The 16,059-nt window shown below is 39.3% G+C and overlaps 1 protein-coding gene across 3 annotated transcripts in view; it reads left to right on the top strand.

Annotated features, from left to right (window-relative positions):
- LOC116905679 (coiled-coil domain-containing protein 7-like) overlaps positions 1 to 16,059 on the top strand; it is a 51,773-nt gene that overhangs the window by 19,367 nt on the left and 16,347 nt on the right. For all 3 annotated transcript variants that reach the window (XM_032908662.1, XM_032908661.1, XM_032908663.1), the window contains 5 exons: positions 4,351 to 4,412; positions 5,742 to 5,798; positions 7,910 to 7,985; positions 15,289 to 15,319; positions 15,679 to 15,768. In XM_032908662.1, the coding sequence (XP_032764553.1) occupies positions 4,351 to 4,412; positions 5,742 to 5,798; positions 7,910 to 7,985; positions 15,289 to 15,319; positions 15,679 to 15,768 (316 nt within the window). The remainder of the gene's footprint in view (positions 1 to 4,350; positions 4,413 to 5,741; positions 5,799 to 7,909; positions 7,986 to 15,288; positions 15,320 to 15,678; positions 15,769 to 16,059) is intronic.

The following is a 16,059-nucleotide window of genomic DNA, read 5'->3' as shown; positions in this document are numbered from 1 at the left end:
TACATCTACACAATGGAATGTTACTCAGCTATCAAAAACAGTGACTTTATGAAATTTATAGGCATATAGATTGAACTAGATAATATCATCCTGAATGAGATAACTCAATCACAGAAAAACACATATAGTAAGCACTCACCGATAAGTGGATATTAGCCCAAAAACTTGAATTACCCAGGGTACAATCCACAGACCACATGAAGCTCAAGAAGGATGACCAAAGTGCAGATGCGTCACTCCTTCTTGAAAGGCAGGAACAAAAGTACTCATAGGAGGGGATATGGTGGCATGTTTGGAGCAGAGACTGAAGGAATGGCCATTCAGGGCCTGCCCCACATGGGTATATATATATATATATATATATATATATATATACAGCCACAAAAACTAGATAAGATTGATATGAAGCTAAGAAGTGCATGCTGACAGGATTATTATATAGCAGTCTCCTGAGAGGCACAGCCAGAGCATGTCAAATACAGAGGCGAATGCTAGCAGCAAACCACTGAACTGAGAGCAGGATCCCCGTTGGAGGAATTAGAGAAAGAATTGAAGGAGCTGAGGGGGCTTGCAACCCCATAAGAACAACAAAGCCAACCAACCAGAGATCCCAGGGACTAAACCACTACCCAAAGAGTATGCATGGACTGACCCATGGTTCCGGCTGCATATTTAGCAGAGGTTAGCCTTGTTGGGGCACCAGTGGAAGGAGAAGCCCTTGGTCCTGCCAAGGTTGGACCCCCCAGTGTAGGGGAATGTCGGTGGGCAGGAAAGGGGGTGGATGGAGAGGGAAACACCCTTATAGAAGAAGGGACTGGGATGGGATAGGGGGCTTATGTCTGAGAAACCGAGGAAAGGGAATAACATTTGAAATGTAAATTTAAAAATATCCAATGAAAGAAAAAGAAAAGGGAAGTTATAAATGAAAAAATAAAAAATAACAGTCAAATACAGAGAGCAAACAATTAGTCATGGATTGTCAGATCTCTTTGACTGTATCTTCAACATAGCTTCTGCATCTAAAGATCATGGAGCATCATCAAGAGGACACAGTAATACTGTTCTAAGCCATAGGTCTGGGAAGTCTACTGTGAGATTATAGTTCCTAGAAACAATAGCAAAGTTGTACTCATTGTTCTTTAATGTGATTTCTGTGAAAAAAAGATCCAAACAATAACAACAGTAAAAGATAGGCAATGTGTGAAGGAGCAATCTTGCTAGGTCCCATGCCAAGAAAAATAACTACAAGAAATTAATGATTGCTTAGATCTGGAGAATTAGCTTACTGAGCAAATGAGGCCTTAACTGGTTATGGTTATTTTTTCCATAATATATAGAGAGGTTGTAAATGAACTCAGAAGGTTTTATTCATATATTTTATGAGCGCATATACTATTTGTGTCTTTGTAACAATTGTAATTTAAAAAGCCATTTTCATAGATCTGTCATATATTTTAAATGATTTCATTAAAATTAACAAGAAATTTTAAAAAAGAGTTGCTAGTGTAAGATCTCTCCCGTTTTTTTTACCAGTGCACTTAGTGCTATGAATTTTCCTCTTAGCACTGCTTTCATTGTGTCCCTAGGTTTGGGTATGATGAATCAACATTTTCATTAAATTCCAAGAAGTCTTTAATTGCTTTCTTTATTTCATCCTTGACCAAATTATCATTGAGTAAAGAGTTGTTCAGTTTCTACATGTATGTGGGTTTTCTGTTGCTTTTGCTCTTATTGAAGACCAGCTTTAGGCCATGGTGGTCTGATAGGGTGCGTGGGATTATTTCAATCTTCTTGTATCTGTTGAGGGTTGTTTTATGTATGACTAATTATATGGTCAATTTTGGAGAAGGTACCATGAGATGCTGAAAAGAAGGTATATTCTTTTGTTTCAGGATAAAATGCTCTGTAGATATGTTAAATCCATTTGGTTCATAACCTTTATTAGTTTCACTGTGTCTCTGTTTATTTTCTGTTTCAGTGACCTGTCCTTTGGTGAGAGTGAAGCGTTGATGTCTCCCACTATTATTGTGTGGGGTTTAGTGTGTATTTTGAGCTTTAGTAAAGTTTCTTTTATGAATGTGGGTGCCCTTGCATTTGGAGCAGAGATGATCAACTTTAAATTTATAATGAACTTATGAAGCTTAAAAAATGATAAGGGATGAGTAGTCAGAAATGCCTCTTAGTGAAAAGACATGTAAGCAATTCTGCTGTAACTCCTTTAAAGCTTATCAACCTATGACATGGGCTATTACTTTAAACTTACCATGAACTTATGAAAAATAAAGATGTTTAGAAAACCATGTAATCAATTTTTCTGCTGTGACTTCCTCTTGTGGAACATTTTATCTGTGAGACAAATTATTTCTTACATAGAGAACTTTTGTTTGGGAAGCTATAAATGGCTGAAAGAAAAATAAAAGAGAAGTGGAGCTCTTTTCTTTTCATCCAGCATGCATGAGCATGTCCTTGTGTGTGCATGCATATGCGTGCACGTGTGTGCGCGCGCGTGTGTGATTGTGAGTGTGTGTGAGTGAGTGTGTGTGTGTGTGTGTGTGCGTGTGCGAGTGGTCCCAGAATAGTTTAAGAGTGTTAATTACTACCAGCTTTCAGTCCAGCCATTTTTCTGGTTCTCTCTGTTCTGCTGGATGTTAAAGCTGGTCTTTGACAGGGCTTGATTTCCTTACTGTTGAATGGGCTTTATGCTGAGTTAGACAGCTGCTGGTTACCAACACGTGGGTATCATTAATGCATTGTTACAGATTTCTTGGTATATTTTTCATTGTTGTGGTTCAATTGTTCAATTGCTTTTTTTTGCTGGGAAGCTTGTAAAGTATTTTCTGGTACTATAAGCTAGATTGCAAGAAGGAAGCTTTCAGATCAGATACAGCTCAAACCATTTGAGACCTGTGTCTGTCTGTAGTATGGCATTTCTTCAGCAATAGGTGTCTACCGTCAACTCCAAGAAGTAACCAAAGGCTATAGACAGTCTCTATTGCTTTAGGAGTCACTCAAACTACCCTGAGCAACTATTTAACAAGTGATTTTTCATGCCTGGTTACTGGGATCTCCATTAGTCGATGGTTTTGTGGGGATCATTGTCACCCAAGTGGCATAACTTCCTGATAGGTAGATTGGAAGGTAGTTAAATAAATAGATGATTGATAGATAGTGTATACATATATACTTATATGAGTTTTGTAAGATTTTAGATAAATATAAAATAATGATTCCTTGAGGCTTTATCAAACAATCTTACGGGTAATAGTTCTGCATCTGTCTTTCTCCATCTGCATTTCCCTCCTGCCCCTCCACCCTAGTTGAAGCCCTTTAGTGTTTTCTCATTTCCTGTTTCATATCACCTGTGTCCTGCTATTTCTTCTCACTCCCTTCCTACCATGCCTAGGGTTCTTTTAGACTCTTCTCGTGTTAGTTGTTACTCCACGCTGTCTGCTCACATATGAAGATTTGTAGCTAGAAACCACACATGAGACAGAACATTGTGTTTCTGGGTCTGGTATGTCTGAGTTTGTTCAAATGGGTCATAGTTGCAAACTCAATACTTATTTAAAAGTTATCAAACCACATCTAGAATTGTACTTATACTTGTTTTCATCAAGTATGAATACAGCACTTTTGTATTATTAAAAGAAAAACTACTTATACTGGGAAGAAGATAATACTCAGTATGCAATCTCTTCATGTGCTTTTTATATATTGTTGACTTGACTTACAGGAATGGAGAGAATATTACTGTGTCACTACTTAATAATGTACATAATAAAATATGCCAGTGTAGAGGCTTCTATAAATGTATTTGAGCTTCTTGTTTGTAGGCAGGAATATTTTAGAACCACATATTAATATTTATATTTGATATTTAAGTGTCTTCTTATACAAGGTATTTTTCTAGAAAATCCTGGGAGACCTGTAGCTACCTTATGAGAAAGGCATTAGTATGTGTAAGTTTTAACAGATGAGGACCCTGGAGCAGAGAGAGGCACAGAAGGTGGCTCCAGGCCACATAGTTACAGGTTTGGAGCAGGTTGTCTCACTCTCGGGCTTGTGGTCTTAGCTCTAGACCAAGTGATAATGTACTAGCAGTTTCTACTGATTTGTTTTAGTTATTCTAGTTCTAAATGTTATTGGTGTACTTAGTTACATTCTTGGAATACACAACTTATAGAATTTGTGCTTTTTATTATAGGACAGAATTTATCTTAGTACTGAGTGACAGATAACTGATATGCTAACTTTTAATTAACAAACTTCGTATGTCTAGTCTGTAAATTACAGTTCTTTAAGCATGTAACTTAACTCTGAATGTATATGAAGATATGTTTCTTTTAACAGGGAAAAAGAGGCTGTAGCTGAACCAACGAAAACTTATGAACTTATAGAAAAGGAAATTGAAGGTAATATTTTATAAGTGCTTAATTTTCATAGTTTCATAAATATATTTTTTAATTTTAACTTACATCCCTTCAATAAATCCCTTATTACTTGCTGTTTCCCCTGGCCACTTGCTCATGGTCCATCTCCTCTCATAGTGATTTCCCCCTTTTGTGTGTACTTTCTTCCTCTCTCTTCTCTATCTGCCACCCTGACTGAGGTAATTGAAAACCCACGTACCTTTGTCTACTGCCCAATCACAGGACTTAGACTTTTATTGACTTATTAACTCATGAAGCAAGATGACATAGCATCGCTTAGTATATGTGAGGCTCTCCTTGTTGTGGGCAACCAGGTCTTGGGAGTCAGTTTTTAACATTTGAATACACAACAGCCACAGACCAACCCTAACACAGGCATTGCACACATAGAGGGCACAAGCAGGCAAAACATTCAAACACATAAAACAAATATTTGTAAAAGATGAATGTTGTTATGACTTGGTTGTTGCTTCCATAAAGTTTAGAGATTTCAAGGAAAGAACACATTATGGACCATTCAAATGTGTGGTAATACCTGAAGTTGATGTAGCCTACAAATCGTTTCATCTCAGGAAAGTTAGAAATACTGTGCAACCTTAAAAGATGAATAGGGCTTATTTGAGTGAAGGAGGAAAATATTGGCCATTTGAGATGGCAATAAGATGAAAAACCAGCATTGACTTGAGAATTAAAACTGGAAAAATAGAATGTGAGAAGATAAGCAGCACTAATTTGACAGGCCATGCTTGGAGGACGAAAGTCTTTGGACACTTTTAGTATTAAACAGGGAATTGTTAAAGATCTTTTATACTGAAATGACAATGCAGCTTAAATGTGTAATCAATACAACTTAGATCGCTAATGAAAGAAAGTGAAATGCACAGTTTAGAATCTTTTTACCTCATACAATTGACAAAACTTGATTGTTGAAGGCAAAGGAAAGGTGATGGGATACTCACGTTACTTTCAACCAATAGGGATGAATAGAAGGAAAAACAAGTAGTGGGGGGGTGTGGCACAGTTGTGGAGCACCTGCCTATCCCCCAAGACCTGGGCCTGATCCCTGGTGTCACACAAGAAAGAGAAAAGCATGTTTTAGAGGGAAAATGATGTATCAGTGGGTGGCTATTATCCGCGTTCATTCAGACATCACAGCCAATGTGCCTGATTGCAAGTGTTTGGTATTAGAAGCTGTTGTTTTTGTCTTTCCTTTGGGTGACACATTAAAATTAATAATGTAGACTATGAACCCAATTAGTGGATAGAATTGTATATAAAATATAAAATGGTGAATTCTTGTATTTATTTCAGAGTTCATAAAATCCCATTCAGATATAGAACTTCAAACTTTTTCTGAAACTGAGTCAGGTAAGCAGCCATTCATTTAAATCTCATCACATTAACACCTCCCAGTTACTACCACCAACCGAGGACCAAGTGTGCATGAGCCTGTGGGAACATTCTCCTTCAGACCACCATAGTTAAGAAACCTCTGCATTCTTGATGCTTTTTTTCAAGGTTTTGTCTGTTCTGTTTGTTTATTTGTTTGTGTTTAAGAGAGAGTGTCAGGTATCCCAGGTTGGCTTCAAACAACAGCTCACTGTCTTTGGAGCTCTTTTTGTAGTCTGTACTAGTGATGATTTCAGGAGTCTTCATATGCAGTATATAAGCACCTGCATGGGGACCTATTGTGTTTTTTGGTAGCAAAGTCTGTTTGAATTTGTGTGTGTGTGTGTGTGTGTTTGTGTGTGTGTGTGTGTGTTTGTGTGTGTGTGTGTGTGTGTGTGTGTGTGTGTATTTCTCACCCAAGGGAAATTGTAGCAGGAAGATAGGTGTTGGTAAGAAATATAACTTGCAATATGAACATAATGACAGTAGCACCAGCATTGAAGCATCTATGACATTTACACAGATTTGGCTTCTGTACCACATGTTCTTATGGGCTAGCTGGGTCTGTGAGATCCAGCTGCTGCTGTATTCTAGCTACTGCTTTCTCAGCAACCTCAGTGGAGATCTTCCTGCTGCATCTGATGTCTGCATTGCAGGTTTTGTCAGACTGGCCCCAAATCTGGGCTCTTGTATACAAGCACACATGCAACAAAAATTGCATCAGATCCTTGGGCTGTAAACTTCAGTGATGTGGTAGTGGCATTGAAGCTTGGGTTGCAGTGTTATGTGCAAACAATACAGTTCTGAGGTCCTGGAGACTTCTTTTTTTATTTGAAATTTTATATCTTACTTTTCAAATGTTATCCCCTTTCCCGATTTCTCCTCTGGAAATTCCATCCTCCCTCCCCTTCTTCAATGAGGATGCTCCCATACACACCCACCGACCCACTCCAGCCTCCCTGCCCTGGCATTCCCCTACATTGGGCAACCAGCCTTCACAGGACCAAGGGCTTCTCCTACCACTGGTATCTGACAATGGCATCCTCAGCTATATATGTGGCTGGAGACATGGGTTGCTCCATGTATACTCTTTGGTTGGTGGTATAATCCCTGGGAGATCTTTAGGGTCTGTTTGGTTGATATTGTTGTTCTTCCTATAGGTTGCAAATTCCCTCAGCTACCTCAGTCCTTTCTCTAATTCCTCTGATGGGGACCCCATGCTCAATTCAATGGTTGGCTGTGAGCATCTACCTCTGTGTTGGTGAGGCTCTGGCAGAGCAGCTCAGGAGACAGCTATATCAGAATCCTGTCAGCAAGCACTTCTTGGCATCAGCAGTAGGGTCTGGGTTTGGTGTCTGATATAGCTGTCTCCTGAGAGGCTCAATCAGAGCGTGACAAATACAGAGGCAGATACTGGCAGCCCACCGTTGAACTGAGAATAGGGTTCCCATTGGAGGAGTTAGAAAAAGGATTGAAGGAGCTGAAGGGGTTTGCAATCCCATAAGAACTACAATACCAACCAATGATGGACAGACCCATGATTCAGCTTCATATGCAGCAGAGGATGGCCTTGTTGGGCACCAATGGGAAGAGAAGCCCTTGGTCCTGCCAAGGCCGGACACCCCCCACCCCGTGTAGGGGAATGTCAGGGCTGGGAGGCAGGAAGGGGTGTAGTTTGGGAGGGGGAACATACTTATAAAAAGGGGAGAGGGATTGTAATCCAAGAAAGGGAATAACATTTGAAATGTAAATAAAAATATCCAATAATTTTTTTAAAAATTCCTGCCTGATAACTTAAATATATATACTATATCTGAAATCCTGTGCTCATACTTGCCTACCCCGCCCCCCATACTCTGGGTATGCCTTGTATCACAGGTATTTTCTATTGATATTTCTTTATTTCAAATAGAAAATTGAAATTTTGTATTGAAAGCCAGAAATGGTAAATGGAAAAAAGTAAAATAATGTAAATCTGATTGAAATAATCATGTCTCCTCCTGTGATTATTTAGTTTTCTTATGCATATCAGTGAATTGTGTGGTCATATAACTTCAGTCATTATAACACCTTTATATATTCTGTAATAGGTACTCCTTCTTCAATGAGTAATCGGGTATCTGTGATGATGAAAGTATTTGAAAATCAGACAACTATGTTACAGAAGTAAGCTTTAGAAATATTATTTCTTATTTTCACCTTATCAAATTGAGTGCATAGAATAGAAACATTGAGAACATAGATAAAAAAATAAGGTCTTCATCATAAGCTAACCTTTTTTAACTCATTAATTAATTAATTAACTTTAGGGCCTGATGGCCTGATCAAAGCTCTCCTTCCTCTTCTCTCCCTCCCCCATTTTCCCTACCCCCTTTTCTTCAAAGAAGAGAGGAGGCATACATTGGTACCAACCTACCCTGATACATCAAGTCCCAGCAGGACTAAGGAGGCCAGAGAAGGCAGTCCAGCTATGGGAAAGGAATCCAAAGCAGGCAACAGAGTCAGAGACAGTTCCCCACTCTAATTGTTAGGGAACCAACATGAAGAACAAGTTACAAATGTACAGAGTGCTAGTTGGTTGGAAGTTCAGTCTCTGTGAGCCCCCACAGGCCCAAGTTTGTTTAGTCTTTAAGTCTTTTTGTGCTGTCCTTAATCCATCAGGCTCCCTCAATCCTTTCCCCAACTCTTCCACACCCTGAGTTCCATCTACTGTTTGACTGTGGGTCTCTGCATCTGTTTTGTTGAGCTGCTGGATGAAGGTTCTCAGAAGACAGCTATGCTAACTCCTTGTCTGCACATCATTACCATAAATAATATTAGGAGTTGGCTCTGTCCTATGGGGTGGGTCTCACGTTGGGCAGTCATTAGTTGGACATTCCCTGGATCTCTGCCCCATCTTTATCCCTGCACTTATTATAGGCAGGACAAACTTTGAGTCAAAGGTTTTGTGGATGGAGCTAGTACCTTCTTCCTTCCAACTGCAAGTCCAAACTGGCTACAGAAGATGGAGTCTTAAGGCTCCATATCCCCAGCTGGTAGAGGGCTCATCTAAGGTCACCTCCATAGACTCCTGGATACCTCCCATATCCCTGAGATGCCCTCCCACTGATTTCTGTTGTATGGATGTGGGCAGCTGGAATGGAAGGATCAAGTCAGGAGATAGTAAGGAGAAGGAATTATTGGAGGTAATATGGTTAGAGATGGCTAAAATCAAAGGGTATTTGAGGAACTATCTCCAATAGAGTAACACAGGGTATATCAACCACTCCATGGCAGGTCTCATATTCAGGAGTAGTCTTCCAGTATATAATGAACTCCACAGCTTTTTGTTTGTGCTTATAATTGGTTACAATTTGATTTAATTTTGTTCATTTGTTTTGTTTTTATTTTTATTTTCAGTGGTGTTTTATTTTGTTTTCTTAGTTTTCAAGTTTTGCTGTATTAATTTTTTGTTTGTTTTTTTCAACAAGAACTTAAAGTTCAGTCAGGTAGGTCTGAAAGGATTTGGGGGAGGAGAAGAATATGGTCAAATATATTTCAATTTAAAAATTATTTAAAGGGGCTCAAGACCCCATATGAACAACAATGCCAAGCAACTGGAGCTTCCAGGGACTAAGCCACTACCCAAAGACTATACATGGACTGACCCTGGGCTCCAACCTCATAGGTAGCAATGAATAGCCTAGTAAGAGCACCAGTGGAAGGGGAAGCCCTTGGTCCTGCCAAGACTGAACCCCCAGTGAACGGGATTGTTGGGGGGAGGGCGGTAATGGGGGGTGGATGGGGAGGGGAAGCCGATATAGAAGGGGAGGGGAGGGTTAGGGGTGTTTGCCGAAACCGGGAAAGGAATAACAATCAAATGTAAATAAGAAGTGCCTGCAGAAAGAAACAGGAAAGAGCATATGTCAGCAGCTTGACAGCACACCTAAAAGCTCTAGAACAAAAAGAAGCAAATACACCCAGGAGGTGTAGAAGGCAGGAAATAATCAAACTCAGAGCTGAAATCAACCAAGTAGAAACAAAAAGGACCATAGAAAGAATCAACAGAACCAAAAGTTGGTTCTTTGAGAAAATCAACAAGATAGATAAACCCTTAGCCAGACTAACGAGAAAAACAGAGAGTGTGTCCAAATTAACAAAATCAGAAATGAAAAGGGAGACATAACTACAGATTCAGAGGAAATTCAAAAAATCATCAGATCTTACTATAAAAGCCTATATTCAACAAAACTTGAAAATCTACAGGAAATGGACAATTTCCTAGACAGATACCAGGTACCGAAGTTAAATCAGGAACAGATAAACCAGTTAAACAACCCCATAACTCCTAAGGAAATAGAAGCAGTCATTAAAGGTCTCCCAACCAAAAAGAGCCCAGGTCCAGACGGGGTTAGTGCAGAATTCTATCAGACCTTCATAGAAGACCTCATACCAATATTATCTAAACTATTCCACAAAATTGAAACAGATGGAGCACTACCGAACTCCTTCTATGAAGCCACAATTACTCTTATACCTAAACCACACAAAGACCCAACAAAGAAAGAGAACTTCAGACCAATTTCCCTTATGAACATCGACCTTAAAAATACTCAACAAAAATTCTGGCAAACCGAATCCAAGAGCACATCAAAACAATCATCCACCATGATCAAGTAGGCTTCATCCCAGGCATGCAGGGATGGTTTAATATACGGAAAACCATCAACGTGATCCATTATATAAACAAACTGAAAGAACAAAACCACATGATCATTTCATTAGATGCTGAGAAAGCATTTGACAAAATTCAACACCCCTTCATGATAAAAGTCCTGGAAAGAATAGGAATCCAAGGCCCATATCTAAACATAGTAAAGCCATATACAGCAAACCAGTGGCTAACATTAAACTAAATGGAGAGAAACTTGAAGCAATCCCACTAAAATCAGGGACTAGACAAGGCTGCCCACTCTCTCCCTACTTATTCAATATAGTTCTTGAAGTTCTAGCCAGAGCAATCAGACAACAAAAAGGAGATCAAGGGGATACAGATGGGAAAAGAAGAAGTCAAAATATCACTATTTGCAGATGATATGATAGTATATTTAAGTGATCCCAAAAGTTCCACCAGAGAACTACTAAAGCTGATAAACAACTTCAGCAAAGTGGCTGGGTATAAAATTAACTCAAATAAATCAGTAGCCTTCCTCTACACAAAAGAGAAACAAGCCGAGAAAGAAATTAGGGAAACGACACCTTTCATAATAGACCCAAATAGTATAAAGTACCTCAGTGTGACTTTAACCAAGCAAGTAAAAGATTTGTACAACAAGAACTTCAAGACTCTGAAGAAAGAAATTGAAGAAGACCTCAGAAGATGGAAAGATCTCCCATGCTCATGGATTGGCAGGATTAATATAGTAAAAATGGCCATTTTACCAAAAGCGATCTACAGATTCAATACAATCCCCATCAAAATACCAATCCAATTCTTCAAAGAGTTAGACAGAACAATTTGCAAATTCATCTGGAATAACAAAAAACCCAGGATAGCTAAAACTATCCTCAACAATAAAAGGACTTCTGGGGGAATCACTATCCCTGAACTCAAGCAGTATTACAGAGCAATAGTGATAAAAACTGCATGGTATTGGTACAGAGACAGACAGATAAACCAATGGAATAGAATTGAAGACCCAGAAATGAACCCACACACCTATGGGCACTTGATTTTTGACAAAGGAGCCAAAACCATCCAATGGAAAAAAGATAGCATTTTCAGCAAATGGTGCTGGTTCAACTGGAGGTCAACATGTAGAAGAATGCAGATCGATCCATGCTTATCACCCTGTACAAAGCTTAAGTCCAAGTGGATCAAGGACCTCCACGTCAAACCAGACACACTCAAACTAATAGAAGAAAAACTAGGGAAGCATCTGGAACACATGGGCACTGGAAAAAATTTCCTGAACAAAACACCAATGGCTTATGCTCTAAGATCAAGAATCGACAAATGGGATCTCATAAAACTACAAAGCTTCTGTAAGGCAAAGGACACTGTGGTTAGGACAAAACGGCAACCAACAGATTGGGAAAAGATCTTTACCAATCCTACAACAGATAGAGGCCTTATATCTAAAATATACAAAGAACTCAAAAAGTTAGACCGCAGGGAGACAAATAACCCTATTAAAAAATGGGGCTCAGAGCTAAACAAAGAATTCACAGCTGAGGAATGCCGAATGGCTGAGAAACACCTAAAGAAATGTTCAACATCTTTAGTCATCAGGGAAATGCAAATCAAAACAACCCTGAGATTTCACCTAACACCAGTGAGAATGGCTCAGATCAAAAACTCAGGTGACAGCAAATGCTGGCGAGGATGCGAGAAAGAGGAACACTCCTCCATTGTTGGTGGGTTGCAGACTGGTACAACCATTCTGGAAATCAGTCTGGAGGTTCCTCAGAAAATTGGACATTGAACTGCCTGAGGATCCAGCTATACCTCTCTTGGGCATATACCAAAGATGCCCCAACATATAAAAAGACACGTGTCCACTATGTTCATCGCAGCCTTATTTATAATGGCCAGAAGCTGGAAAGAACCCAGATGCCCTTCAACAGAGGAATGGATACAGAAAATGTGGTACATCTACACAATGGAATGTTACTCAGCTATCAAATACAACGACTTTATGAAATTCAGGGCAAATGGTTGACCTGGAAAATATCATCCTTATTGAGCTAACCCAATCACAGAAATACATACATGTTATGCACTCATTTATAATTTGCTATTAGCCCAAATGCTTTAATTACCCTAGATTCCTATAACAAAATGAAACTCAAGACGGATGATCAAAATGTGAATGCTTCACTCCTTGTTTAAAAGGGGAACAAGAATACCCTTGGCAGGGAATAGAGAGGCAAGATTAAAACAGAGACTGAAGGAACACCCATTCAGAGCCTGCCCCACATGTGGCCCATACATATACAGCCATCCAATTAGACAAGATGGATGAAGCAAAGAAGTGCAGACCGACAGGAGCCGATGTAGATCGATCCTGAGAGACACAGCCAGAATACAGCAAATACAGAGGCGAATGCCAGCAGCAAACCACTGAACTGAGAACAGGACCCCTTGAAGGAATCAGAGAAAGAACTGAAGAGCTTGAAGGCTTGAGACCCCATATGTACAACAATGCCAAGCAACCAGAGCTCTAGGGACTAAGCCACCCAAAGACTATACATGGGACTGACCCTGGACCTGACCTCATAGGGTAAAATGAATATCCTAGTAAGAGCACCAGGGAAGGGGAAGCCCTGTCCTGTTAAGACTGAACCCCCAGTGAACTAGACAGTTGGGGGAGGGCGGCAATAGGGGAGGTGGGGGGGAACACCTATAAGGAAAGGGGGGAGGAAGGATGTTTGCCCGAAACCGGGAAAGGAATAACACTGAAATGTACATAAGAAATACTCGTTAATAAAAAAAAAATGAAAAAAAAAAGAAATGTAAATAAGAAATACTCAAGTTAATAAAGATTTTAAAAAATTTTTTAAATAAATAAAAATTGTTTAAATAATAAAAATGTAATTTAAAGATAAAACAGCTGACTTTATACATGTATTTGTCTTAATTTGGATTTTATTGCTATGAAGAGACATCATGACCGTGCATCTCTTATATAGGACAACAGTACTTTGGATCTGGCTTAAGTTTCAAAGGTTTATTCCATTATTGTCATAGCAAGAAGCATGGCAACATTGAGGCAGAAATGGTGCTGGAGAAAAAGCAGAGTGTTCTACATCTTGATCTGCAGGCAGCAGAAAGGAACTGTGTGTCATACTGAGCATAGCTTGGGCACAAGAAACTTCAAAGCCCACCCCCACAGTGACATACTTCTTCCATAAAGGCCATACCTCCTAATAGTACCTTTTCCTATAGACCAAGGAGTCAACCTCATGAGTCTGGGGCAGGGGGTGGAGAGGAATATCTAATCAAACCACCACATTACACTCCCTGGTCCCCATGAACTTGTAGCCATAACATAATGCAAAATTCATTTAGTCCAACTTCAAAAGTCCCCATGGTCTATCATGACCACAACAATATTTAAAAGTCCAAAGTTCAAAGTTTCTGTAACCCCCTTAATATAAAAATAAAAATAAATCACATACAATATACAGAGGATACAAAGTGTACATAATCATTCCAAACTGTAGGCAAAGGAGCATAGTGAGGAAATACTGGACCAAAGCAAGACTGAAAACCAACTAGAGAAATTCCAAACTCTGCATCTCCATGTCTGATGTCAAAATTCTCTCCAGATCTCCAACTCCTTTCTGTTGGGAGTGATGCCCTTGAAACCCTCCATTTTTGATGTTAATATTATGGTTAGAGTTAAGTATGACTGGGTTCATGGAAAATCCCCAGCCAGCTGCAGAAGACTAATACAAATCTGGTGGTCAGGATGAATAATGATATGATAAAGTTCTGACCTTGCCGAGAAATACATCTGATGTCAAGATGCCCAATGTGATGACCTGTAACCTTTCTGAAAAACCAACATCCTGCTGACTAATGATATAACAAACCTGTGACCTTTCTGACATCCTGTTGACATCAGTTGACCACACGAATACTGTGCCCTTGGCCTGCGTAAATGTTTCCCACTCCCCCCCCCCGTTACCCCTGATATAAATTCAGCCTTGGGGAAAAATAAAATTGTCACCTTGATCAGACTCTTGTCTTGGCGTCCTTCTTCGCACCTCTTGTCCCCCATTCTCTTCCAGGTACCCTCTGCACCCTCGTTGACACCTTTCAGCTTTGTTGAATGCAACAACATTTTTTCCTCTTAGGCTGTTCTCCCTCCTTGTTAGCAGCTTTCCTTGGCAGGTATGTCCTGGCACTGGCAAATCTAACCTCTTCGGGTGTCCAAGACAATCAAGCCTTCACCTCCAGAGCTTCAAACAATGTTCTCTCTGGGCCTCCATGTGGGGACATCCATGCTACATGCCTGACCTTACTGGCTTTCCTTAGTTGCTGAGATTCCATAACTGCTTTCTCCTACCTTTGGTTCTAAAGACAGAATCACGTGGCTGAAGCTGCCAAGTTCTGCTGCTTGCTGGGGCTGGAATATAGCGCCCTCATTCAATTACATCTTCACCAACATTCTGTTTTCCATGGTTTCCTTCCCTGCCTAAGCTTGGCTGTCATGGAACTTGCTCTGTAGACCAGGCTGGCCTTGAACTCAGAGATCTGTTTGTCTCTGTCTCATGTGTGCTGGGACTGAAGGGATGTTAATTACAGGGCACTGTTGGTGGATATGTGTAGGAAGAATCCTCGCAGGAGTCTAGATTTTGCAGTAGGTTGCGAGACTAGGAAAAGGACACTTGGTAAAAATCTTTTTAAAAAATGTAAATGTGTTCTATAACTTGAAAATGTATATATTTAATATAGCATAGTTACTTTTGGTCTGTTTTTCAGAGCTTTAAATGATCAGACTGAAGCTGAGGCTGTAAGTATAACATTCTTAATTTGGTATTGTACCTTGCCCTTGAATTTTGAAGACACTCTAGAAATGGCCATTTTCTCTCATTGCAATTAGAGATAAGCACTCACTCAGTTTACCCAGGTTGTGAACTAGAAGGGATCGCATGTTCTTTTCACTTTATCAACATCATGGTCATTCAGAAACACTTCTGAAATATTAAGCTGGAATCTATGTTGTATTTAGATATATCAATACCAATGGCAGCTTAGAAATGAATCCTGTTGGCCCATTCTCTTTTAATGCTCTAGTGAGGTTAGTCTTAAATTAATATCTAAGTATTGAATTACTTCAATTTTAATTGGAATATTTACATTTGTCTTTAGAAATATAAAATGGTGGAAACTAATTACCAAATATTATTATCAGAAAAAAGCCTGCTGGAAAGTGAAATACAACAGCTGAAGGAAATAGAGGTTGGTACATGTAACACATAAAAATGACATGCAGTATCAAATAAAGCTTAGTATCATAGAGATGGGAATCAAAGTGATATTTATTTGTTCTATGACATGTTTTATGGTCATAATTCATAGATGCTCTGATTTAAATAGCATAAATTAATGATATAAATCTCCATATTAACTATCAAACTCATAAGGATAAAACAGAAACAGCTTAATCATTGTAAAAAACATCTATTTTTTATTTTAACTTCTGTTTCTTTTTATTTATTATTCTCCCATACAATACATCCCAACTGCAGC

This window comes from Rattus rattus, chromosome 7 (genome assembly GCF_011064425.1).
Source record: "Rattus rattus isolate New Zealand chromosome 7, Rrattus_CSIRO_v1, whole genome shotgun sequence".
NCBI classification, from domain to species: Eukaryota; Metazoa; Chordata; class Mammalia; order Rodentia; family Muridae; genus Rattus; species Rattus rattus.
This window is presented reverse-complemented; position numbering and strand designations above follow the sequence as displayed.